This window comes from Bombus vancouverensis, chromosome 6 (assembly GCF_051014615.1).
Source record: "Bombus vancouverensis nearcticus chromosome 6, iyBomVanc1_principal, whole genome shotgun sequence".
In the NCBI taxonomy this organism is placed as follows: Eukaryota; Metazoa; Arthropoda; class Insecta; order Hymenoptera; family Apidae; genus Bombus; species Bombus vancouverensis.
The window spans coordinates 6,977,542-7,001,872 of record NC_134916.1 but is presented as its reverse complement, the minus strand read 5'-3'; the positions used below and the strand labels follow the sequence as shown (position 1 = coordinate 7,001,872).

At 30.4% G+C, this 24,331-nt stretch overlaps 6 protein-coding genes across 7 annotated transcripts; 4 read left to right on the top strand and 2 right to left on the bottom strand.

The window, feature by feature from the left end:
• Positions 1-4: 4 nt before the first annotated feature.
• LOC117158032 (polycomb protein eed-B) lies at positions 5-2,640 on the top strand. The gene has a single exon (XM_033336528.2). The coding sequence runs from the start codon at positions 5-7 to the stop codon at positions 1,286-1,288; it is 1,284 nt and encodes a 427-aa protein (XP_033192419.1). The 3' UTR covers positions 1,289-2,640.
• Pfdn2 (prefoldin 2) lies at positions 2,318-3,317 on the bottom strand. Its single transcript, XM_033336530.2, has 3 exons — positions 3,098-3,317; positions 2,743-2,866; positions 2,318-2,637 (listed from the first exon to the last, which is right to left on the bottom strand). Exons 1-3 carry the CDS (start codon positions 3,241-3,243, stop codon positions 2,443-2,445), a joined length of 465 nt encoding a protein of 154 aa, XP_033192421.1. The 5' UTR covers positions 3,244-3,317; the 3' UTR covers positions 2,318-2,442.
• A 338-nt stretch (positions 3,318-3,655) lies between these two features.
• On the bottom strand, positions 3,656-8,781 carry Vang (Strabismus domain-containing protein Vang). The gene is made up of 5 exons (XM_033336626.2): positions 8,652-8,781; positions 7,989-8,515; positions 7,312-7,903; positions 7,086-7,244; positions 3,656-7,003 (listed from the first exon to the last, which is right to left on the bottom strand). Exons 2-5 carry the CDS (start codon positions 8,117-8,119, stop codon positions 6,167-6,169), a joined length of 1,719 nt encoding a protein of 572 aa, XP_033192517.1. The 5' UTR covers positions 8,120-8,515; positions 8,652-8,781; the 3' UTR covers positions 3,656-6,166.
• A 494-nt stretch (positions 8,782-9,275) lies between these two features.
• Positions 9,276-11,221, top strand: Snr1 (SWI/SNF related, matrix associated, actin dependent regulator of chromatin, subfamily b, member 1). Its single transcript, XM_033336628.2, has 5 exons — positions 9,276-9,727; positions 9,890-10,017; positions 10,093-10,405; positions 10,765-10,941; positions 11,030-11,221. Exons 1-5 carry the CDS (start codon positions 9,276-9,278, stop codon positions 11,067-11,069), a joined length of 1,110 nt encoding a protein of 369 aa, XP_033192519.1. The 3' UTR covers positions 11,070-11,221.
• A 769-nt stretch (positions 11,222-11,990) lies between these two features.
• Positions 11,991-15,035, top strand: sea (mitochondrial citrate transporter scheggia). The gene is made up of 4 exons (XM_033336629.2): positions 11,991-12,289; positions 12,682-13,116; positions 13,526-13,746; positions 13,862-15,035. Exons 1-4 carry the CDS (start codon positions 12,139-12,141, stop codon positions 14,042-14,044), a joined length of 990 nt encoding a protein of 329 aa, XP_033192520.1. The 5' UTR covers positions 11,991-12,138; the 3' UTR covers positions 14,045-15,035.
• Positions 15,036-15,525: 490 nt separating this feature from the next.
• Positions 15,526-24,141, top strand: LOC117158083 (uncharacterized). Of its 2 annotated transcripts, none has more exons than XM_033336619.2 (16): positions 15,526-15,688; positions 15,829-15,894; positions 16,557-16,814; positions 16,875-17,277; positions 17,357-17,914; positions 17,999-18,294; positions 18,377-18,842; positions 18,931-19,338; positions 19,411-19,788; positions 19,881-20,661; positions 20,742-21,412; positions 21,486-21,988; positions 22,061-22,423; positions 22,506-22,743; positions 22,820-23,038; positions 23,110-24,141. In XM_033336619.2, exons 2-16 carry the CDS (start codon positions 15,871-15,873, stop codon positions 23,745-23,747), a joined length of 6,204 nt encoding a protein of 2,067 aa, XP_033192510.1. In that variant the 5' UTR covers positions 15,526-15,688; positions 15,829-15,870; the 3' UTR covers positions 23,748-24,141. The 2 variants fall into 2 exon arrangements, with proteins under 2 accessions (XP_033192510.1, XP_033192511.1); XM_033336620.2 differs by lacking the exon at positions 15,526-15,688 and adding an exon at positions 15,737-15,753.
• Positions 24,142-24,331: the final 190 nt, after the last annotated feature.

The window sequence follows — 24,331 nt, the reverse complement described above, 5'->3', positions numbered from 1 at the left end:
TAAAATGAAGAAAACAAATAGTAAAAATCAAGCATATGCTTCTAGTCAAGAAGACAGTGAAAATGATAGTGATGAAACTGAATGTAGTATTGGCAGCAATTCAACTGCTGGTACCCATCGCAGTGATACACCTACCCGCAGTGCTCGTTATAGAAGAAAAGGTCGGCGTAGAAGTAAAACAGCAAAATATAAACCATGTACAGACAAGCCCCTTTACAAATATTGCTGCAGTGTTAAAGAAGATCATGGACAGCCATTGTTTGGAGTACAGTTTAATCATCATTTAAAAGAAGGTGAACCATTAATATTTGCTTCAGTAGGAAGCAATCGAGTAAGCATTTATGAATGTCCAGAAGGAGGAAATATCAGATTACGTCAGTGTTATGCAGATCCTGATCCAGAAGAAAATTTTTACACTTGTACTTGGACTTATGATGATTCTGGGAAACCTTTATTAGCAGTTGCTGGATCACGTGGTGTTGTAAGAGTTATTAGTCCTGTAACTATGACTTGCATCAAACATTATATTGGACATGGTCATGCAATAAATGAATTAAAAATTCATCCTAGAGATCCAAACATATTGCTTTCAGCATCAAAAGATCATGCTCTTAGATTATGGAATATAAAAACTGATGTATGTATAGCAATATTTGGTGGTGTTGAAGGTCATAGAGATGAAGTCTTAAGTGCTGACTTTGATATGAAAGGAGAACGTATTATTTCATGTGGCATGGATCATGCTCTGAAACTATGGTCATTGGATAAGGCAGATATGCAAGAAGCAATAAAGCAGTCTTACTATTGTAACCCTAGTCGTAATGGAAGACCTTTTGATTCGATACTTCAACACTTTCCAGATTTTACTACACGGGATGTTCATCGTAACTATGTTGATTGTGTTAAATGGTATGGTGACTTCATTTTAAGTAAATCTTGTGAAAATTGTATTGTTTGTTGGAAACCAGGACGCCTTGAAGATTCTCAATTACGCAGTGGAGAAACAAGTGCTACAGTTTTACATAGGTTTGAGTTTAAGGAATGTGATATATGGTTTATACGATTTTCAATGGATTTTTGCCAGCGTACAATAGCTTTAGGAAATCAAGTGGGTAGAACATATGTGTGGGACTTAGAAGTTGATGAACCTGGTCAAGCACGCTGTTATTCACTGCAGCATCCACGATGTACTGCACCTATACGTCAAACAAGTTTAAGTAGAGATGGTTCAGTTTTGTTATGTGTTTGTGATGATGCTACTGTATGGAGATGGAATCGTGAACATTAATATCTCCATAATACATACAATGGTGCCTTTTTATATTTACATAACATACTGTATTAGATGCTTATTACTGCCTTTATAATTACTATAAATAGTAAATTGTAAATTTGTAACAGCGTATATTTATAAAGTAATTATAATAATTTCTCTATTCATAAGTAATTTATGAAAAATTAAAATTTAGATATTTATATATTTTATTACTAATGATAATATCCTCTTTATAAAAAAATGTGGAGCTAGTTTTTTATACACAGAACTGTATCAAAAGGAATTTGAAGAATTACATTATGTTGTATTCATAGCAATTTTAGAAAGCTTTATATACCTCTATATGGCTCTAATTCTTCATAGATAATATTTTGCACACTAGTATAATTATTTCACAAAATAAAGTTATTTTGTACAAATATTTAACTATTCCATTTTATAATTAAACTTTAATCTAAACCTACTTGTAACAATATTTCACTTGTGATAAAAAATTAATGCATTTTTTTTATAAATAGTAAACAACAAAACATTTGATTAATAACAAATGACAATAATACAAAATCAAATATTTAAAAAACTTTCTCAAAATTAAGATAAATTCTAATTCTTTTTTATGATTAAAATAATTTCGTTTATAAACATAGAAATGAAGAATCTGACAAGACCTCGATTCTCTTATATTTTTCGATATCCCACGACTAAATTTGGAATTTAAGCACAAGCAGATGATCCCAAAAGTTTCAAGAATCCGAACAATACAAATGTATTAAGATCTCATTCGATTTCGTCTAAATTTTTCCGACCCTGGAAACTCAGATTTCTCGTATAACTGCAACCCGTGATACAATCCTTGTATTTTAAAATTTTTACTATAAATTTTAAATTTGCTTCAATTTACTATTCTTCAGTGACTGATTTATACATTGATTTGATAATAATCCTATAATTGAATTGTAATAACTGATGGCTATAGAAGACCAAAGCAATTATTTGAAGTTATATACTTTTTATCGATAAAGAAAAATCAAAAAATACATAATCATTAGAAAATTGAATATTTATATACTTCAAATACAATATTATCTTTGAAGATGTAATAAATAAGTGCCAAAATGTGATTTATATGTAAGCAGGAAATGTATTGTAAATAGAAAATTTTGATTTTAGGAATAATTGCTTAATAGTGAGTTAACAACTACAGCACTTCTTTTTGCTTCTTTGGAATCTTTGTCTTCACCTTGTCGTTGTTGCATATCCTGTTGTCCTCTAATTCTAATGTTGTGCTTCTCTTTGAATTCATTTATTTCGAGTCCTTTTTTTGTTAACTGATCATTTAGGGCATCTATGACTTTAATTAACTACAAATTTTCAATGTTGTATTGTATTTTTAATTGTATAAAAATAAAAAATTATACATGCAAATTATTTTAACTAACAATGAAAAATAATAGAACAACTCTAACCTGTTCTTTATTTGTTACCAATGCAGGCATTACATCCTCTACAGTACGTTCACATAAAACTCCTCCAGTCATTCGATAACATTTTCTTTTCGGGTCTATATTTTTCAATGTATCAATTACGATCCTAAAAAATATCATTTAAGCAATAAAATTTAAGCAATAAAATGATAATGTATGCTACCTGAAAGAAGATACATTATAAATAAATTTATAATATTGTTTCATTATAGAACTTTCATTAAAATTTCGTGGCATGAAAGTTTATGTCAAGTTATTTTTGCTACCTGTTCAAAATATTTAAAATATATTTATAGTAAGCAATAAAAATAAAGAATATAGGTTAGGAAACACATACTTGTGTTCATTTAGTTCCATCTCCATTTCTGATAATTTATTGGCCATTGCCCTTTGTTCATTGCGAAGCATTTGAAATTCAGATAATATTTCTGTGGTAGACTTCGTACCTTTTGAAGACTTTCCTGATTTTTTATCGCTAGCCATATTAGGAGCTCTATATTACTTCTTCATCCGTGAGATTCAGCACTTCAGCATGGATTCAGCGATGCTTTTGGCGCGTGACGTTTCTTAGTTAAGATCGATTTATACATAAATATATCGATTAAATTTTTAAATTCGATACATTTGTAACAAAGTAATGTCAGAGGAAATGTTTATTACATAAATAAGTAATTAAAAATTCAATCTTGCTATAATAAAGAAAATTGGGTTTTAATAAAAATGTTAACTTTTATCATATACATTATTTTATTCGAAACTATAAGAAATATTATACATAAAGTATAGGAAATGAAGATTTTATTTATATTACGTATATATTTCATGTATTAGTTTAAACATATATTTTGCACATGAATTTTTTTGGATTAAATAGTTTAAAATTTATAAACAAAAATTAAGGTAATAATTAAATCTCTTTATTATCTTTTTTTACATTCTATGAGATGAAATTTCATTTTGTGCGTTGTTTTTTTGCTACAAAATGTAGCAAAACTCTATAAAAGTAAATTATCCACATATTGCATTCTATGCAGAAAGAGAGAAGAGCAATATATCATATCTAAAATGAATAATATTTATACATAGAAAGTATATTTTGCTCACCAATTAATACATTCAAGCTCACAACATAAATAAAAAATCTCAGATAAAGCTACTCACATCATCATATATTTGTCAAAATGTTGCATTAGAAGAATTGTTATGTCTCTAGACATAAATATCCTTAACTTACTTAAATAATACGATTAATCTTAAATAATACAATTTATGAGCAGTGGCAAGTGACATACATTTCTTTTTGTTATTAAATGATATGTTATAAATAATTTTTTAAGCATATATAAATTTACTCATCATATCCCATACATTCATCATATCAAATTATTTTATTCTTTACTACCTAATTTAGATATTAAACAGGAATGCAAAGAAAATGAGTATTATAACATTAAACCTTCTTTTGTATAACAAGTTTCATTATTATATTAATCACTTCATTATACATTCATGAGATGTATATACTTTATATACATATGTTAACGTGAATGTAAAGTATTACACATATTATTTACTGTACATGTATTCTAATAGCAAGCATAGTCTCAAACAAAATATAATATTATCAGCCTTCCAAAATGAAATATAGAATAATAACAGTTTAATGTAGAAGTTATGTAAAAGATATACAAAAAATGTTAAAATTAATACATTCAATATTATTATATATAAACGATGTAAATAATGTAGGAATATAGTATTCAACAACAGTTATATGAGGAAGTTAATATTTGATCATAGCAATGAAATATTAAAGTTATGTATTAAAATAATGAAATAAGTTTAAGCAGACATTTTGCAACATATCTTCAGTATTTAATGAAAAATTATACGATATTTAAATTATATAAATATCTTATAATTCATAATAGTTTCATTTGATTGCATGTCTTTCACAAAATATAAAATTATAAATTTCTAAAAATGTTTTGTTCTGAAGTCTTATTTGATTATCACAACTGCAATCTTTTTTATATTTGAGAATTTAAAATAACACTCTTTAAATTGATAATAATAAATTCAAATAAACTAAAAATGACCACATTCTTAAATTTATAAAATTTTACTGTAATATATTCTATATTGTAAATGTATATATATAGAACATATCATAAGAAAAACTTAATTTACTTTAAGTCATGGAAGATATTATACCTTTGAAGTAATAGATACATATGTCACCTTACATATTATAAATGTATTTGTATGAACTGAACAGCACATTATACAAATATATTGCGTGCAGGAATGTATTTCTTTTTCCCCAGAGTGTCTCATTTTAAACACTTCTCTTATCTATTGCAAAAGTTGTTGTAATAAATTTCAATAAATAAAAATTTTCATATAACGAAAATTTATGAATGTTAAATATGCAATAAATAATGTATTAATTATAATACATTTTATAATACTTTTACATTAAAGTAATTCTGTAAAGTTCCTTAAGAAAGAAAATTTACTCAGGGGGATATATATTCAAGATTTAGTTTTCCAATTATATGTATACTTACTGAAAAATAATTAAGAGGTTTTAATTACTGATATAAAACTACCCAAAAATATAGTAAGTTTATTTTACTAATATATAAGTAATAATATGTAAAATAATGAAATAAATAAATATAGATGTGTTCACATCATAAAAATATGAATTTCTCTTATCTACAATTATAAATGGAAAAGTTATATTGTCCTTTTATTTTGCTATTATCTGCACTAAAGAAGATATGTAAACGTTATTGAGATGAACACTTTCTGTGATTCTGCATAAAAAACTATTTTATCATTTCCAAAACTTCATTCCCTTAAAAAAGCTATCTTTAAGTGTACTATCTTCTTGCATAATTCAATATCAATTTTTTTCTATAATTGTATTTAATTTCCAGTACTTAAATATGTATTATTGTAATTTTCTTCACTTATATACAGTAAAAAATTTCGCAATTTTATCTGTTTGAGTCCCAGAGGTCTCTGAAAAAACAGGATCGAAAAATCCCGAACAGTGCGATAGCGCCTGTCTTAATCGATTACGAAGAAAAACAAGCGGCGCATTAGTGCCCGTTATGTTTCTTATTTTTATGAAATACATTTATATTATATATGCGTATTATTAGTTTATAAATATTTCAAGTTTTGTTCAATAAAAATTACTAAGAAGATAACAATGAAATACAAAATACCGTCAGTCGTCTGTAGCATTCAAATGTACTGGGACTTTTCAACACAAAATCTAAATATCGCGCTGCTTGGGACTCAAACGGTTAATAAGTTTTGTTTCCATTACAAATATCAGCATTTCAATGTAAATTATCTTAAAACGAAAAAAGCTATTGGTTTTATAATGTTACTAAACCGACGTTTCGGAATTTAATCTTAGTAAGAATTTATTAGATTTAGGATGTGCGAGCTGTTCTGTAAGATGAAAATGAGGTAAATGATATACTGTACATAACAGAGCTACTTCACCTTGTCGTAACTGAAACTCGCAACCATTTGCGAGAGGTCGTGAAGGTAATTCTCCTTCACAGACTAAAGCCCAATGATGCGATCTTTTCTGTCGTTCTTTTTCGTTTGAAAGAACAGGGCTGGTTATGAAAAAGGGTTCTAAAAATGCGCGCGGTGCTGCATCTTGAGCCAAACATCGTGCAAGTCGATTTAAAATAGACTCAACAGAATGACGTGGTTGTTGCCGCGTAACTCTTAAATATTTCTGCAAAGCTCTTGCCATAGATGGAAATACTGCTTGTGCAGCTTCCATGGGATCCATAGGACCAGGATTTGGAGTAGACTCAACTTCTGAATGCAAACGTTTTATATGTGCAAATGCTTCTTCAGCGGCAGTGATTAATCTTGCTCTACGTTTTCGTACTCTACGTTCATAATCATGTTCCTCATAAAAACGTTCATTGTGACTGGAATCTCTACGACGAGTTTGAGTTGTTATGACTGCTCTATCACCACTACCTCCTCGTGACTGAACACTGCCAGTTACTCCACCATCAACCTCATAAAACTTGAAGCTTGACTGTTTTCTACCAGATTTTGATACTGGGAGTCTTTCTAGATATGGATTATAAATAGGAAATTCTGTATAATATCTTTCTAATACCCATACTGCTGCTCGCTGTATTGACAATTGTCCTATTGCATAAGATCGGGATTCACCATCTGGTGATCTTACAATCTTAAATATCAACATTATTATAAATACAATGTACTAAGAATAAATATAAAGAAGTAATTACACAAGAATGAAGTGCACTTACTTTAAGATAAAAGATAGGCTGTTGATGGCGAATTTCAATTAGCAATATAGCAATATAATGTATGAATAGTAGAGTATCTGCAAGAGTACCTGCATAATTTACTAAATTTTTATATTCTGTTATTTCACCATTAGCAGCAGTCTTAGCACTCTCAGTAACCTATAATTTATAATGATATAAAAATACTGTAGTTGAGAAGATCTTGAAAGTTAATAAAATTATGTACCTGAACAACATAAAATAACCAGTAAGTACAAATGCATAATGTAGTAAGAAGCAACACTCCCGCTCGGAATAAGAATATGCGTGGCATAGTAGCATTTTTTGAGCGTAAAAACACAGCCCAACTCCCAATACCTAATAGCACCAATTTAAAGGCTAAACCTAGTAATTGGCCTTTACATTCAGCATTACAAGATAATAATTGAAGCTTTTGTTGCATAGTTAAAACAGTTGTAGAATCAGGAAAAAATCCTAACTTAGGCAATATAACCATTGTTATAGGACTAAGAAAAGCACTTAATCCAAGCATCATTGCTATAACCGGCCCCATAAATCGATTACAGGAACTAAATGATCCATCATTCTCATTTGGCCAATGGCTCACATCTTCAGTTGATTCTGATCTATCAGAAGTATTTCCAGTGACAGCTGTAGTATTTTCACCCCAGTTTTCATCTTGAGGTAAAATTTGTACTTCTATAACTTCTTGACCCAAATTATCAACACTATCTCCTCTTACATTAACAGTTGTTTGAAAAGGTGCCATTTCTGTGGAATCTAAATTGTGTCTTTCTTTCTTTTGACTACGACTTGTCCTTTAAAAAAATGTTTATGTTAACAAAAAGGTCATAAAAAGAAGCCTTCAGCTAAGTTATATTTTCTTTTGATTAACTAAAGTACCTGGTACTTCTATGTGAATGTTGCCTGTGATGAGATTTAGAACTATGAGTACGATGATGTTTTTGAGAAGTTCTGCTATGATGGCTATGGCTATGCTCGCTAGCCCCCGATTTTACGCTCTCCGTCTCCATTCCCCGGCAAAGGCTACCGCCCTGCTGTTACCCCATAAGAGCATACCCTCTTCCACTTGTGACTGAACACCAAGCACATGTACTTACGTAAATGTATCAAACGTAAAATTGAAATTTTATCGAATTATAAAATGGTATGATATGAACAACGAAGCATTTTTCAAGCTTGAAATTTTTTGCTGCTTTGACATTTTAAAACAAAGAATACATTTCTTTTACATATGATATTAGTTCCATTAAAAATTATTATAATAAAGCTACTTATTTAGTGCAGGATTCTGTTAAAGTACTAAAAAACAGACGCCGACACGCCTAACGTTTATTATTCTGACCCCCTCTAACTTGTCTTGTTACCACATTCCGGAATAATTGTTAGGGAAAAAACAGCATGAGTTCCTAGGGATGTTATATAAAGAAATAAATAGTATTAAATTTTTATGAAAGTAATATATATAATGTAAAAATTTTAAATTTAGTCGCTTTTTCACTAATTATAAGTTGCTTTGTAATCATATTGATAATATTGATATACCATTGAGAACAGGTCAAAAATGTTGGTGCCAATGCTGCTTCAATAAAACGTAGCTTTAGGCTTCTGATCTTATTATCATACCTAATGAACACAAAATACGTAACAATTGACAAAATTATTTGAACGGTTGATTCTTTTTTCAAGGTAGGCTTTTTTGTACATATGATCTTACATATATAAGTTTTAGTAAAATACTGTTCACTGAAAAAAAACTAGTATATTATGGATCACCAATCATAAAGAAAACTTTTTATACTAAATTTGCGATAATGCTAACAAAACCGTGACAGATGAAAAGTGTTAAATAACCAGCTAAACAGGTAGGTACACGAAATAAACAATAATATAAAACAATATTATTTTATATATTGTTGAAACTATTCTATTATGAATTATACTTATGCATTAATAGCTTTAAAAAATCTTGAAGAATATTGGTATTTTATGTAAATATTTGATTAACTTTTTTTTTAATTACTGGTATATTTTACATTATAAAAATAATTGCATGCAATCCATTGAAATGATTAAGGATAATTATTACATTACATTAATATAACTAGTTGTTGATTTTTGGTCTTTATGTATATATATATATATGTATGATTATAGAAAAGTATAAACATGGCATTACGTACATATGGTGATAAACCAATAAGTTTCCAAGTAGAGGAAAATGGAGAATATTATTGTATTGGTTCAGAAGTGGGCAATTATCTGCGCCTATTTCGAGGATCATTATACAAACGTTATCCTGGAATGTTCAGGAGATCCATTACAAATGATGAACGTAAAAAATTAGTAGAGCTTGGCTTAAGTCAACATGTACTTGCATCTAGTGTATCTCTCTTAAGAGCTAGTGAAGTAGAAGATATTATCGAGGGTAATGATGATAAGTATAAAGCTGTATCAGTACATTCAACAGAACCTCCAGCTCCTAGGGAAGGAAAATCAAAAAAATCGATGCCTTGGGTGCCTAGTTTACCAAATAGTTCACACTTGGATGCTGTACCTCAAGCTACACCAATTAATCGTAACAGAGTACATAATAAAAAAGTCAGAACATTTCCTTTATGGTAAATACTTAATCTCTTCCATATTTATATGAAAACAGATACTTAACAGATGATTTTTATTCTTTAAAAGGTGATTTATACATGGTATTATTCAACATAGAACATTGTTAATACTATAATAAATTTTGAATAACATTTATTATGTTTGTTGTATTTTTCTAGTTTTGATGACACAGATCCATCAGCAAACTTAGAAAATGCAGCACAGCAAGAAATGTTAGTTCCAATTCGATTAGATATGGAAATTGAAGGACAAAAATTGAGAGATACTTTCACGTGGAATAAAAATGGTATGGTTTTTTGTGTATCAATTATATATTATATAATCATATGTTATCACAATAAAACACTAATTTTTTTTTTAGAAAGTCTCATAACTCCTGAACAATTTGCTGAAGTATTATGTGATGATTTAGATTTAAATCCACTAACCTTTGTACCAGCCATTGCACAAGCTATAAGACAACAAATAGAGGCTTTTCCACAAGAAACAATTTTAGAAGATCAGTGTGATCAACGAGTTATAATTAAGTTAAACATACATGTAGGAAATACATCTTTAGTAGATCAAGTAGAATGGGATATGTCTGAAAAAGAAAATAATCCTGAGAAGTTTGCAATGAAACTGTGTGCTGAATTAGGACTTGGTGGAGAATTTGTTACTGCTATTGCTTACAGGTAAGTACAGTTTTGCCTTAAAATGAACAACTCGTTATTCCCTCTTCTTTATTTGAACTCACCAGGATGAGAATATGCACAATGCTTTCTCACTCTGGTATTAGTGATTTTGGCGTATTATATCCTACTTGGTCAATCACTTTTTAATTTGTCGCAATTTTGAGCTTTCCGCTCGTTCTATGTCTTTTTTGTCCCATTGGAAAACAAAGTCAAACTGAATAGTATACCCGACTCGTAATAAGCATCTGACTGGCCTCAAGCACTTTGCTTATTTTTAGGAAAGCTATATGAGTAATCTGAATATTTTATAAAATATTTTAATAAAATTTATTAGTATATCTTAATCAAATTTACTTTAGTGTACGAGGACAATTATCATGGCACCAAAGGACCTATGCATTTTCTGAAGCACCTCTACCTACTGTAGAAGTACCTTTTAGACCACCTTCAGAAGCTGATCAATGGGCTCCATTTTTGGAAACATTAACAGATGCAGAAATGGAAAAGAAAATACGCGATCAAGATAGAAATACGCGGTAAAAACTATTACGTTATATAATTCAACAACTATAATATGCATAAAATAAATATGTAATTACACTATTTTTATACTTTTTGTTCCAGGCGTATGAGACGTTTAGCAAACACTACACCTGGATGGTAATGCATGTAAATTATAACGATAAAAAATTACGACGTTATACTTGTAGATTTATTCTGAAAATATCCATTTTTAGAGATTTTTAAACTTTAAATATAATAAATAAACCCTTATATCAAAATTTAAATAGAGAATAAAATACATTTTAATAAAAATTTACACATTTACCAATATCACAATATAGCTAATTAATATAAAACTTTATTATCAAAAAGTATTTCTATCTTCTTATAATCACTCCCTCTTTGCATGTTCTTACTTACATGTCGTGATTGATGTTACATAACCAAAGAAATAGAAAAAAGGTCTTGATAATCAACTTAATTTTAACTGTTTATGAAATATATGTCATGTGATCATGTAATGAAACACTCATAATATTGATAAGTAATTTTTAATCTCTTCTATTTACTATAATCCAGACTTTCATGTTTTAAATATGTTTTACAGTAATGAAACAATCAAAAGTATATGGCTAAATAACATTCGTCTTATCTACTTAATTAGTCATTCGTTTTATTCTGAATTTTGAATACTCAATTTTGGTTATCTTCATAATTATTTGTTTTAATATCAACATGATAGATAGAAGAATATTAAGTAAAATTTCTAACTTATTGAAAAAATATGCTATTTAAATCATACAGTTTTACTTATAATTTTGTTATACTTATAAATTACGTACAATTAGCAATATAAATAAAAATATAATATTTATAGATAAAAATTAATGCAATAGAATTTGGATTAAAGTAGCTTATAATCCTTTATAAATTTGAATTGTAGTTTATAAAAAAAGCTAAACTTGACTGATTAATAGACAGACATGTATTGGAAAAATGTATTACTGATATAAAAAATTTCGGTCACTCCACCCATAATCGCCTGTTCAATTATCATTACGTATCCAGATCCAGTATCGAGTATAGGACTGTCAATCTATAAAGTGTGAGTAAGAGAAGTTGATTGAGGAAGGGGAATACGCACTGAAATGTACGGATATTAATCGACTCAGTTCACATTTGATGCTTGACGGGGCAAGAGTATTGGCAGGCGAAAACAAATTCCAAACATGGATATCAGTTCATTGATATACAAATCATCGCAACAAACAAGTACAATTTCAACATTCCATAATAATCCTTTTCCTCGTAGACCTTGGATTACTGATACTGGAGCTGCAGCGGCTGTCAGTCATAGCGGTATTAAAGGAATTGTGGCTGGTAAAATACATTTTTTTTTTATTATATCATTTCTTGTATTAATGATTTCATTTTTAATATGTGTTCAGTGCTTTTTATTATTTATCGGAATAGTCCTATAGAAAACAAACACATTAGTTGAAAGTGAGAGAGAAGTGTAAGTAACTAGAAGAGCGACAAAGATAGATAAACTGAGTCAGCGCATTCGACACATGATAGATTCAAAGATCGAGAAATATTTAACCTTCGAAATATGCACTAGTACAAAAATTTTTGTTTTAAAGATTATAAATGAAATTGTTTATATATTTTTCTTTTAAATATATATCAATGGATTCATTAAGTACTTCTTTACCAATTTTTATCAATCTTTCAAATAATAAAATATTAATGAAATTATGGATATATTTTAGGAGGTATTACCGGCGGTATAGAAATATGTATCACTTATCCAACTGAATATGTAAAAACACAGCTACAACTTGATGGGAAAGCTGGATCTGGTAAACAATATTCAGGAATATTGGATTGTGTGAAAAAAACCATAAAAAATCGTGGATTCTTTGGTCTATACAGGGGTCTTTCAGTATTACTTTATGGTTCAATACCAAAGTCAGCTGTACGCTTTGGTTCCTTTGAAAAAATGAAAGAATTGTTAGCAGATTCAAATGGAAAACTTACTGCACAGAATAGTCTTATAGCAGGACTATGTGCAGGTGCATCTGAAGCTATTTTTGCAGTTACTCCTATGGAGACAATTAAAGTAAAATTCATAAATGATCAAAGATCTGCTAATCCAAAATACAAAGGATTCTTTCATGGAGTAAGGATGATTATCAAGGAATATGGTAAATAGAATATTAATATATATTATTTTATAGAGTTCAAGTCAATAAATATAATTTTTTGATCCATACATTTACAATCTAATTTAAGTATGATTTTAAAAAGAACTAAAAGCTTAGTTATCGCTTAATTAAATGCTTAGTAATGCTCTGAAAACAAGTAAATTCCCCTTGAACCATATGTGCAACAAGTCCAATCAAGAGCTATGTAAAGAGGTCAAGTTATATTAGTTATGTGCTTCTCAATTTGCATATATGATAGTAAAGTAATATCATATATGTTACAATAAGTTTATTGTGACATTCAATCATATACTACTAAACATTTGTTATTACATTATACAGTCTGTATAAGTTATAAGTGTCATATTAATATTAGTACAAATAAAAAATATAACTTTTTACTTGCTAGGATTCAGAGGCATATATCAAGGACTAACACCTACAATTTTAAAGCAAGGATCAAACCAAGCAATTAGATTTTGTACCATGGAAACATTAAAAGATTGGTATAAAGGTGGAAATAAAGATGTAGTTATACCAAAAGTAGTTATTGGATTTTTTGGTGCATGTGCTGGGGCATTATCTGTTTTTGGAAATACTCCAATTGATGTTGTAAAAACTAGAATGCAGGTAAATATGTTTTTCTTTTATAATCATTAAGTTATATATATATTATATATTATTTATATGTAATTATATATATATATTTTTAATATACTTCACTAAATGTGTATCATACTTTCAGGGTCTAGAAGCTTCAAAATATAAGAATAGTATAGATTGTGTGAAACAAATATGGATCAATGAAGGTCCAATGGCATTTTATAAAGGAACTATCCCAAGATTAAGTAGAGTATGTTTAGATGTTGGCATAACATTTATGATTTATGATTCCTTCAAAGAATTTTTTGATCGGCTTTGGCCTTGAAAGTTATTAATTTTGCAACTGTATATTCTAAAATGTCAGTGCAAATGTAGCTTTCATAATTTCATCATTATTTATGTAATATATCTATAATCGTACATGTTAAAAAATGCCTTTATTTCAAATATGATACATACCAAAGTATTCTGTTATAATGGGCATTTTAATGAATGAAAATGAAAGGAAACAAAGTCATATCAAAAAGTTTCAATTTTTCAAAGTGTCGGTATTGAAAGCTGCAGTTGTATAGAGCACAAATTCCACTATATATATTTTTTTACATAAATTTTTATTTAACATGAAATTATATGTATGGAAAGCAAATGGTAATGTAAATTTATTCATATAATTATTTCAATTTTGTTTATCAGTTTATAAATTTTATTTAAAATATTGTTAAATATTTAACATTCCTATAGATTTGAGTCATCGAATGAATGTTTATATTGTGAAAGTGATTTGTACATGGTATGCATAAGTTATGTAGACATATATATATATATACACACATATATACATATATATTTCTAAGGAATATTGTACAGTTTCAGTACAAAAATATACAGAATGTTAATTAAAATAATGAGAATAATAAAAAATGTTTATTACTTGAGCGAAGGGAAATAGATTGACTTTTTAATTAAGTTTTTTTAATATAGTAACATTCAAATAAGATTAGAGTAGGTAGGAGGTATAAAAAGATATTAATCAGAAATATTTTTATTTATGTGCACATTACATTCCATTAAATATAATTATCTTCGCTCAGATATTGTAATATATTTTAACATTAATTGAGCAAAATTTAACTATAATGGCTGTGACATTCAAATGGAGATAAACATGTAGAAGTTCCTTCAAAATAGAGACCTTGTAATCTCATAACAACTGCAAACTATCTATTTTATTACTTTAACAATAAGACATGATGGTTCATAATGTTTTGTATTTATATTTGTACTTGTACATTGAAATATATATCTTTGCAGTACTATTTATAAATGTTTTATAAAAAAACCTGTTAATATCTTTAAAGTATAGAAAACCTTTATTATTAAAATTATAAGATATTTTTGTATCTAAAAACCTTTTTCATATATATGCTCATAAATGATTATTGTCTTACAAATAATTATGATGTATTTTTAGTTGAAAGAAAAGATATTTGTAGTATTTGCAAATAATATATTGTAATAACAATTAATTCAACACAATTACTGATTGTTTACTGCTATCCTCTATACAGAACACTATTTACATTACACAATATTTCTATTCATATAAAACATAATTTTGTAACATAACATAAATTTGTAAAAATAATTTATAAAGTCATATACGTCATATATTATTTCAATAAGTGAATTCTACATTTCTATGCATGTATATACACAGCAGCGTAAATTTATGAGCTGTACATGTGGAGTCCCATACACAAAGGTACTTACAAAAGCAGACAGTGCCGGCCCCACTCTGGGCCCAAGGGGGAGCCCGGGGTCACATTCCAAGATGGCTGTGCCTGAGGAATGCAGTGGGTGCCCTCCTAAGACGCCTTCCTCCCTCCTTTTTTATTAATCGAATCAATTCACCTATCCTAGCGAATATTCTGATTACTAAGACGAAATAGTTTATTTCAGCGTGTATCCGGTGAGTGCTGCCTAGATTTGAAAGTAGCATCTTGTAGAAAATAAATCTGAATGAGGGAAAGAAAGGTGGTACAGGAAGACCTAGAAAGGTCTTATACTCTAAAATGTGTGGTCTTATCTAATGAAGCTCCTTTGCTGCAGATAATGCTCATGCAGGAGGATGCTACTTGCTCGTCTTAAGCAATGTCTCATAGGGATATCTCTGAGGTAACAAGATCCTACAGTACAAATATGATGACGAATATTATTATCATATTTTAGAATTAAAATCATTTAATTTTATAAATTTGTGTTTTTTATTTTTGTATTCATTATAAAATTTGGTCTGTTGTTTGCAATTTTGATAATAAATAATGTTTTTAAGATCATATTGTATATATTTATGGATATATACATAAAAATAAAAAACAACAAAGATTTGTATTAAAAGTGATAAAACAAGAATTATGTTGAATTGTATATTTTTTATACGATAATTTTTTGATGTTTTAATAATTGATATAAAAAAAAATAATGAAATTTAAGAATTAAATATTAGATTTCTAAATATGAATGAAAATATTTATTTAAATTTTTTATTTAATAATTATTTCATTAAATCACTTATTTCTATTTATAAAATGAAAATTAATATAAATTAATATTTATGATAATTATATATGTAATAATTAATGTTACCTTATATTAGCTTAATATTACTCAAATAAGTTTAATGTTACCTTATATTTTATAATAAATTTTTTATACAATGTTTATAAATAATATTTAATTAACACAATGATAATAACAATATAATTCTGAAATAAATACGTACACATGTATGTGCATAATATATATAAATTATATATATATATATAAATATTTATAAGGTGGAGCCCGAAGGTACGTCGGCCTTGGCTGCTGGATCAAGATCTCTATTTTTAGAGACTGTACGTCGCAGCAATGCAGCATGTCAAAATGGTGATTATGCTCTTGCTGCAAGTTTGTACACAGAAGCTCTTGCTTTGGATCCACTCAGCCATGTGCTATATTCAAACAGGTCAGCTGCCCGGCTCAAAATGGGTTTATTTGCACTTGCTCTTCAGGATGCTGTTAGAGCTACCGAACTTAGCCCTCAATGGCCAAAGGTAATAGCTGCTTTTGTTTGTTACTTTTCAAATAATTAGTAAAACCAATATCTCTATTAGGCATACTACCGTCAAGGAGTAGCCTTACAATGTCTAGGGAGACATGGAGAGGCTCTTGTAGCCTTCAGTACAGGTTTGGCGCATGATCCTACCAATTGTCAACTCTTATCTGGTCTTGTGGAAGCATCCTTAAAATCACCATTGCGTACAACACTAGAACCGACATTTCAACAATTACGTGCAATGAAACTTGATGAATCTTCTTTTGTTGTCATTTCTGTTGTTGGCCAAGAACTTCTTGGAGCAGGACAGTATAAGGCAGCAGCTGGTGTATTAGAAGCTGCTCTTACTATTGGTTCTTGTAGCTTAAAATTAAGGGGTTCTGTATTTTCTGCTCTATCTAGTGCATATTGGGCATTAAATTCTTTAGATAAAGCTATCAATTATATGCAACAAGATTTAGGTAAATATTGAAGATAGATAAAATAATATGTATGTATCAATAGAATATTTCTTTGTATTCTGAGTAAAAATATTTTTAGGTGTCGCACGATCTTTAGGAGATACCCAGGGTGAATGTCGAGCTCATGGAAATCTGGGCTCAGCATATTTTAGCAAGGGCAGTTTTAAGGAAGCTTTAACAGCACACAGGTATCAATTGGTTTTAGCTATGAAGTGCAAAGATACTCAGGCTGCAGCATCTGCTTTAACTAGCCTGGGTCACGTTTATACAGCTATTGGTGATTTACCAAATGCACTTGCATCTCATAAACAATGTGTACAATTAGTAAAACAAATGGGAGACCGACTTCAGGAAGCCCGAGAAATAGGAAACGTGGGAGCAGTTTATTTAGCAATGGGAGAATTTGAAAGTGCTGTTGATTGTCATACACAACATTTGAGAATAGCAAGACGTTTAGGAGATCGTGTAGAAGAAGCAAGAGCTTTCAGTAACTTAGGTTCATCTCATCATTATCGAAGAAATTTTGGTCAAGCAATGGCTTATCATGAAAATGTGCTAAGAATAGCTCAAGAACTCGGTGATAGAGCAATAGAAATGAGAGCTTATGCTGGATTAGGTCATGCTGCAAGATGTGCAGGTGAACTTTTTAGAACAAATAATGAGAAACTTAATAAAGAATTAACTTTATTGTAAAATCTCTTTCAAATATATCATTATTTAGGTGATCTTGCACAAGCCAAGCTGTGGCACCAAAGGCAACTTGATGTTGCTTTAGCTACAAAAGATAAAGTTGCTGAAGGACGAGCATGTAGTAATTTAGGAATAGTTTATCAATTACTTGGTGAACATGAAGCAGCACTTAAACTACATCAAGCTCACTTAGGAATTGCTAGATCATTAGGAGATAAAGCTGGTATGGGTAGAGCATATGGAAATATTGGAAATGCTTATAATGCATTAGGTTATTATGAACAGGCTATTAAATATCATAAACAAGAATTAACAATAAGTAAAGAGGTAAATTGTTTAAAATATGCAATGAAAAATTTAATAGCAAATTTATACCATAAAACAATATAAAAGTTGTTGTTTAATATAGGTCAATGATCGTAGTTCAGAAGCTAGCACACATGGAAATTTAGCAGTAGCATATCAAGCTGTACAGGGTCATGAAGCAGCATTAAGACATTACAGAGCTCATTTAGCTATAGCGCGCGAGTTGAAAGATACAGCTGGTGAAGCTTGTGCATTACTCAATCTTGCTAATTGCTTGTCATCTCGCGGCAGATTTGAAGAAGCTGTTCCATATTACGAAAATTATCTTATGTTATCTCAGGAACTACACGATGTTGAAGGAGAAGCTAAAGCATGTCACTTCTTGGGTTATGCTCATTATTGTTTAGGCAATCATCGTGAAGCTGTTAGATATTATGATCAAGACTTAGCATTAGCTAAGGATTTACAGGATAAATCTGGGATGGGAAGAGCTTATTGTAATTTGGGGTTAGCACATTTAGCTCTTGAAAATTTAGATACTGCATTAGAATGCCAAAAATACTATTTGGGTAAGAAAATCGTGCATCTGCATATTTATATTTTAAAAATAGCAAAATATACATATACTTAATATTAATAATTTATCTTTCTATATAGCTATTGCACATATGACTAAACATTTAGCTGGAAAATTTCGTGCTTTGGGAAATATTGGTGATTGCCTTTTACGCCTTGGAGAAGCTGAAGAAGCAATAAAAATGCATCAAAGACAATTAAATTTAGCACGACAAGCAAGTGATCGCAGTTTAGAAGCTGCTGCTTATGGAGCTTTAGGTATTGCACATCGGACAATAAAAAATCTTGATAAGGCATTAGGATTTCATACTCAAGAACTAACTTTAAGACAAGAAGCTGGTGACTTACGTGGTGAATGTAGAGCTCATGGAAACTTAGGGGCGGTGCACATGGCACTAAGTCAATATACTCATGCAGTGAAGTGTTATCAAGAACAACTTGAAAGGGCAAAAGAATTAGCAGATTCAGGAGTTGAGGCTCAAGCTTTAGGTGAACTTTATTTATAATGTTTGAACTACTTAAATTTACAGCGACAATGCTCACTATTTTTCTTTTAAACAGGAAATTTAGGAATAGCTAGACTTAATATGGCACATTATGAAGACGCAATTGGATATTTTGAACAACAATTAGCAACTTTAGAACCATTAACTACGGGCACAGCCTTACTAAATAAAGCTAGAGCACTTGGCAATTTAGGCGATTGTTATGAAGCCTTGGGAGATCCAGAAGAAGCTATAAAATGTCATGAGCAGCAATTAACAGCTGCTACAAAATTGAAAAGTATAAGAGAACAAGAAAGAGCATATCGAGGTTTAGGTCGAGCTCGGGAAGCAACTGGAAATTTACAAGAAGCTTTAGTTTGTTTTGAGAAAAGACTAGTAGCTGCACATGAAGTTGATAGTCCAGAATCAAGAGGCGCAGCTTACGGAGATTTAGGTAATTAATATGTAAAATATTATACTATAGAATCTATAAATATATTAACTTTTCTTGATGAGTGTTATAAGTTGTTAATATCAATTGTGTAGGTCGAGTACATGCTGCATTAGGTAACCACGAACAAGCTGTTAGTTGTTTATCACATCAACTGGCACTTGCCAGAGGACTTGGAGATAAAGCTGCTGAAGCAGAGGCTGCTAGTGGGTTAGGAGCTGTTCATCTATTAATGGACGATCCAAATTCTGCATTACGACATCATCAATTGGAACTTTCAATTGCTGAAGCTTTAGATGCAGCTGGGTTACAAGCTAGAGCTTGTGCAAACTTAGGTGTAACTCAAGAAGCTTTAGGACAATTTGAAGAAGCAATCAGATTACAAGAACAATCATTAAGTCTTGCAGCAGCAGCTGGTGATCAACCAGCAAGAGCAGCTGCATTTTCCAGTTTAGGTCGACTTCATCATTTATGCGGTGATTTATCACGTGCTTTGAGTTACTTACAATCGGGATTGTCTTTATCTGAAGGATTAGGAAGAAGAGAAGAAGCAGCTAGATTAAGACACAGACTTGGTCTTGTTCATTGGGAAGCTGGAGAAGCAATTATAGCTGTAGAACATTTAGAGAAAGCAGCAAATTTATTAGAATCATTAGATGGAATTTCTTCAACCCTTACCTGTGGACAACCAAACAAATCTGAGTTATTATCAGAAACGTACAGAATGTTACAAAAAGTACTAATCAGTTTAAATAGAGCTGAAGAAGCTCTGAATTGGGCAGAAAGATCGAGACGAAGTAAAAGTAATTGTTTAGATGATGCTGCGCATTATTCCGAAATTATCGATAGACAACGTGGAGTTATTTTATATTATAGGTAATTTAAATTTATTAATAAATAGTGTGAACAAATTGTAATTCCATAAAACGGCTAGTAAATGTCAAATAACGTTTCAGTGAAGTAGGGTGTGAATTACATGCTTGGTGCTTAGCTCCTGGTCGGGGACTATTACGATTTCATTCTACTAGTTTGGATGATGGTATAGGATTAGAGAAGCGAGTTCTGCAGGCACGAGAAGCTCTTTTAGACGAAACAAGTGAACTTGTTGAAGAAACAAAAATACCATCGAGAGGACATCATCTCAATGCTAGTTCATACAGTTTGAGCAGTCTGTTTAGTGTGGGTTCAATTAGTTCACGAGCAGGAAGTGCTCGATGGGGACGAGGAACCAAAGGACCAACATGGCAATCACCATTACCAATTCAAGTACTTTACGATTTACTTTTAGCACCTTTTGAAGATCTTTTACCACCAGCAAGGAAGGAACTAATTATGGTAGTGGAGAAGTCTTTATATTTGGCACCACTTCCAGCTTTACAATCAAACCCTGGAGAAGATTATCTATGTGAAAGATTTTCTTTATTAGTAGTACCATCGCTTGCAGCTTTAAAAAAGCGATCAAAGACTCCTATGCCAGAAGGAGGTGCAACGGTAGCTGCATTAGTTGCAGGAAATCCTGTGCTTCCTGAAGAAATCAGGGAAGAATATAGATGGTCAGAAAGTGTTGCTTCTACTGAAACAGAATCTGAGATTGTTGCTGAATTATTAGAAGCCCGTGCTTTAACTGGTAGGTATCATTACGAATTTAAATAAATTAAAGAAAATTATAAATAAATAATCTTTTTAATCTTTACTAATAGGGATAGAAGCAACGAGGTCGACTGTTTTAAGGTCTTTACCTGATGCAGAATGTGTACATTTAACAGTACCAGTTTTCTGGAATTCTGCCAGTTTAGCATTAACTGCAGATCCTTGTGAAGATCCATCTGTAAAACCAGAATACTTGCTAAGCTATTCAGATATTACAAAACTAAGAATAGCTGCCCGTTTAGTTGTAATATCTAGTGGCCATGGTTGGAATAGTACAGAAAATACAACTGCTACATCAGATGGCGTACAAAATTTAGCCAAAGCTTTATTAAATGCAGGAGCACAATGTGTACTTATAGGAATGTGGGCAGTTCCACCTACAGCTGGTAGTATATTATTACGAGCATTCTATAGTGCTATGTTACAAGGTGCTAGAGCATCAAGAGCATTGGCAGAAGCTATGCAAACAGTTCAACATACAAGACATTTCGCACATCCTGCAAATTGGGCTGGTTGGTTACTTATTGGAGGAGATGCAAGATTGTCAAACAAGGTATAAATCTTAAAAAATTTATTAAATTTAATAATTCATATGTAAATGATAGTTCATGAAATATACATTTAGGTTGCTTTAATGGGACAAGCACTGGCTGAATTATTACGCGGTGGTCCTGAACAAAGTCGTGATGCATTACGTGTAACACTTCATTTAGTAGAAAAATCATTACAACGAATACATCGTGGACAAAAAAATGCTATGTACACAACTCAGCGTAGTATTGAAAATAAAGTGGGTGCAGCCACTGGTTGGCGAGAACTTTTAATGTCAGTAGGTTTTAGATTTGAACCTGCTGGAAATGGAATACCATCCTCTGTATTTTTCCCACAAAGTGATCCAGAAGAAAGATTAACAAGATGTAGTGCAAGTTTGCAGGCATTATTGGGATTGGGACCATCGTCATTACATGCTCTTGCTAGGTTGTTGCAGGTAGTAAATAAATCTGTATATTCTGACATTGTTACTTGTAAAAGTTAATAATCTATTATATTAAAGGAAATTTTTATTGTAGGCACCAGAAGCAGCAGAGGATGTTATTGCTGCAATGAGAAGAGCTACATGTGCGACGGAAGGTCAAGAAGTCACATTACCAGTACAAGTATGGAGAGCATCAGGATCTCATGAATTATTTGCAAGTCTAGGTTTTGATCTCATGGAAGTTGGTCAATCAGAAGTTACATTGAGAACAGGAAAACAAGCATCACGGAGAGCTGTTCAATTTGCTCTTCAAGCTCTTCTAGCTTTATTTGGTAAGTCTAAACTGGTCATGTGTGTATAATAAATAAAAATGAAAATATATCATTTAAATTATAATTATGTTCTTAGATACACAAGAAGCACCTAAAAGTTTGACTTTAGATTCTAGTAGTTCAATGGAAAGTCTAGCTTCTGTTGCTCATATTGAAAAAAATGTCATAGAACGACCTAGATTAGGAGGTGCATTTGCAAATTACGTTCGACATCGAGGTGAACCTGATGGTAAAACTATGGAACCACCAAATGTTCCAATTCCTACATCACGACAACCATGTCAAAATAGTGGAGGTATAAATAACTTAGACTAAAATTTAGATAAGTATTGAATATAAAATTGTAATCATATGTATGTTTTGTAGGTGAATCGGATGTTGCTTTCACTCCTAGTCCTCCTGTAGCACTCAATTTAAATCATCAAACACGTATCAGAAATCTTTATCCCGATCAAAGCTTAAGACCAGGGTCTAGTTCAAGTAGTTCAGTAACAGATTGGGATAACGGTCATGCAACAGTTCTAAGGCGACAACCATTACCACCTTTACCAGCAACAGTACTAGAAAGATTAAGTGTTCGAACAGAAATTGGATCTAATTCTCCAAGAAAGCCTCGTCATCCTACAACAACTGAAGATATTTGTTCTCAGACTGACTCTGCACAACCTGCAGAAACACATAATCAAAATTTAAGAAACGTAGCCACGTCCCTCACAAGTTTAACACGTGAATTAACGCCTACGATTTCAGATGTATATCACGAGCGAAATTTAGGATTAGGATTGGCACCATCTTTATCAAAATTATTAGAAGAAGTAGGTTCTGTGACTGGAAATGAAGAAAATCAATCAACACGAACGAATCATAATCAGACTCAAAATTGGATGCAAAATGAAGAATTATGTCGAAGAGATGAAGCTGATGGCAGATCCATTGCTGAGTCACAATGTAGTGCTACCAGCTCTAACAAAATACATCGAAAAGCACCTCCCCCTCCAGTGTAGATTATTTATATACTATTTATAAGCACTAAATGATATTTTAAATGAAAATAATAGCACGAGGTACCAAAGAATGGAAGATATTTTATTGGAAACAAATTTCTTAATATTTTGTGATTTGAGCTGGGAATAATTTACGGTGATTGCTTATTTTGTTGCAATATGACTCTAATTATGCACTTTTTACATAATATATTTTCCAATACAAATATCAGTAAATGCCATTTGCTTACACTGATAATAAAATTCGATATTAACAAGATACTGTATACAACGGCACCTAATGCTATACTCGTGTTTCTTAATGCAAAAGTGTATTATATTAGCATAAAAATGAACATTGTTCATGTATGTTATATTTAAATTTATTAAATGAAATTTATTATTATATATAAAATGCGACCAATGACTGAAGTAATGTTTCAATTTAATAACATATTTAAATTTGTATAAAGTATTGAACTAAAAGTTTGTACTTTTTCATTTTTGATAAATATATTGATGCATTTTTTAATAGGATGCATCATTTTATAAAAATTATGTGCATATATTTATACTTATATCATCAACAAAATATGAAATTGCTG

Coding starts and splice junctions, on each gene's coding strand:
- LOC117158032 (XM_033336528.2), top strand. CDS start 5: ATGAAGAAAACAAATAGTAAAAATCAAGCATATGCTTCTAGTCAAGAA.
- Pfdn2 (XM_033336530.2), bottom strand. CDS start 3,243: ATGGCTAGCGATAAAAAATCAGGAAAGTCTTCAAAAGGTACGAAGTCT. Junction 2,867..3,097: donor ATGGAACTAAATGAACACAA/GTATGTGTTTCC, acceptor GATATTTTTTAG/GATCGTAATTGATACATTGA. Junction 2,638..2,742: donor TGGTAACAAATAAAGAACAG/GTTAGAGTTGTT, acceptor GAAAATTTGTAG/TTAATTAAAGTCATAGATGC.
- Vang (XM_033336626.2), bottom strand. CDS start 8,119: ATGGAGACGGAGAGCGTAAAATCGGGGGCTAGCGAGCATAGCCATAGC. Junction 7,904..7,988: donor CATTCACATAGAAGTACCAG/GTACTTTAGTTA, acceptor ATTTTTTTAAAG/GACAAGTCGTAGTCAAAAGA. Junction 7,004..7,085: donor AGCCTATCTTTTATCTTAAA/GTAAGTGCACTT, acceptor TTGATATTTAAG/ATTGTAAGATCACCAGATGG.
- Snr1 (XM_033336628.2), top strand. CDS start 9,276: ATGGCATTACGTACATATGGTGATAAACCAATAAGTTTCCAAGTAGAG. Junction 9,728..9,889: donor GTCAGAACATTTCCTTTATG/GTAAATACTTAA, acceptor GTATTTTTCTAG/TTTTGATGACACAGATCCAT. Junction 10,406..10,764: donor GTTACTGCTATTGCTTACAG/GTAAGTACAGTT, acceptor AATTTACTTTAG/TGTACGAGGACAATTATCAT.
- sea (XM_033336629.2), top strand. CDS start 12,139: ATGGATATCAGTTCATTGATATACAAATCATCGCAACAAACAAGTACA. Junction 13,117..13,525: donor GATGATTATCAAGGAATATG/GTAAATAGAATA, acceptor TTTACTTGCTAG/GATTCAGAGGCATATATCAA. Junction 13,747..13,861: donor TTGTAAAAACTAGAATGCAG/GTAAATATGTTT, acceptor TCATACTTTCAG/GGTCTAGAAGCTTCAAAATA.
- LOC117158083 (XM_033336619.2), top strand. CDS start 15,871: ATGTCTCATAGGGATATCTCTGAG. Junction 17,278..17,356: donor TTATATGCAACAAGATTTAG/GTAAATATTGAA, acceptor AAATATTTTTAG/GTGTCGCACGATCTTTAGGA. Junction 21,989..22,060: donor ATGCAAGATTGTCAAACAAG/GTATAAATCTTA, acceptor ATATACATTTAG/GTTGCTTTAATGGGACAAGC.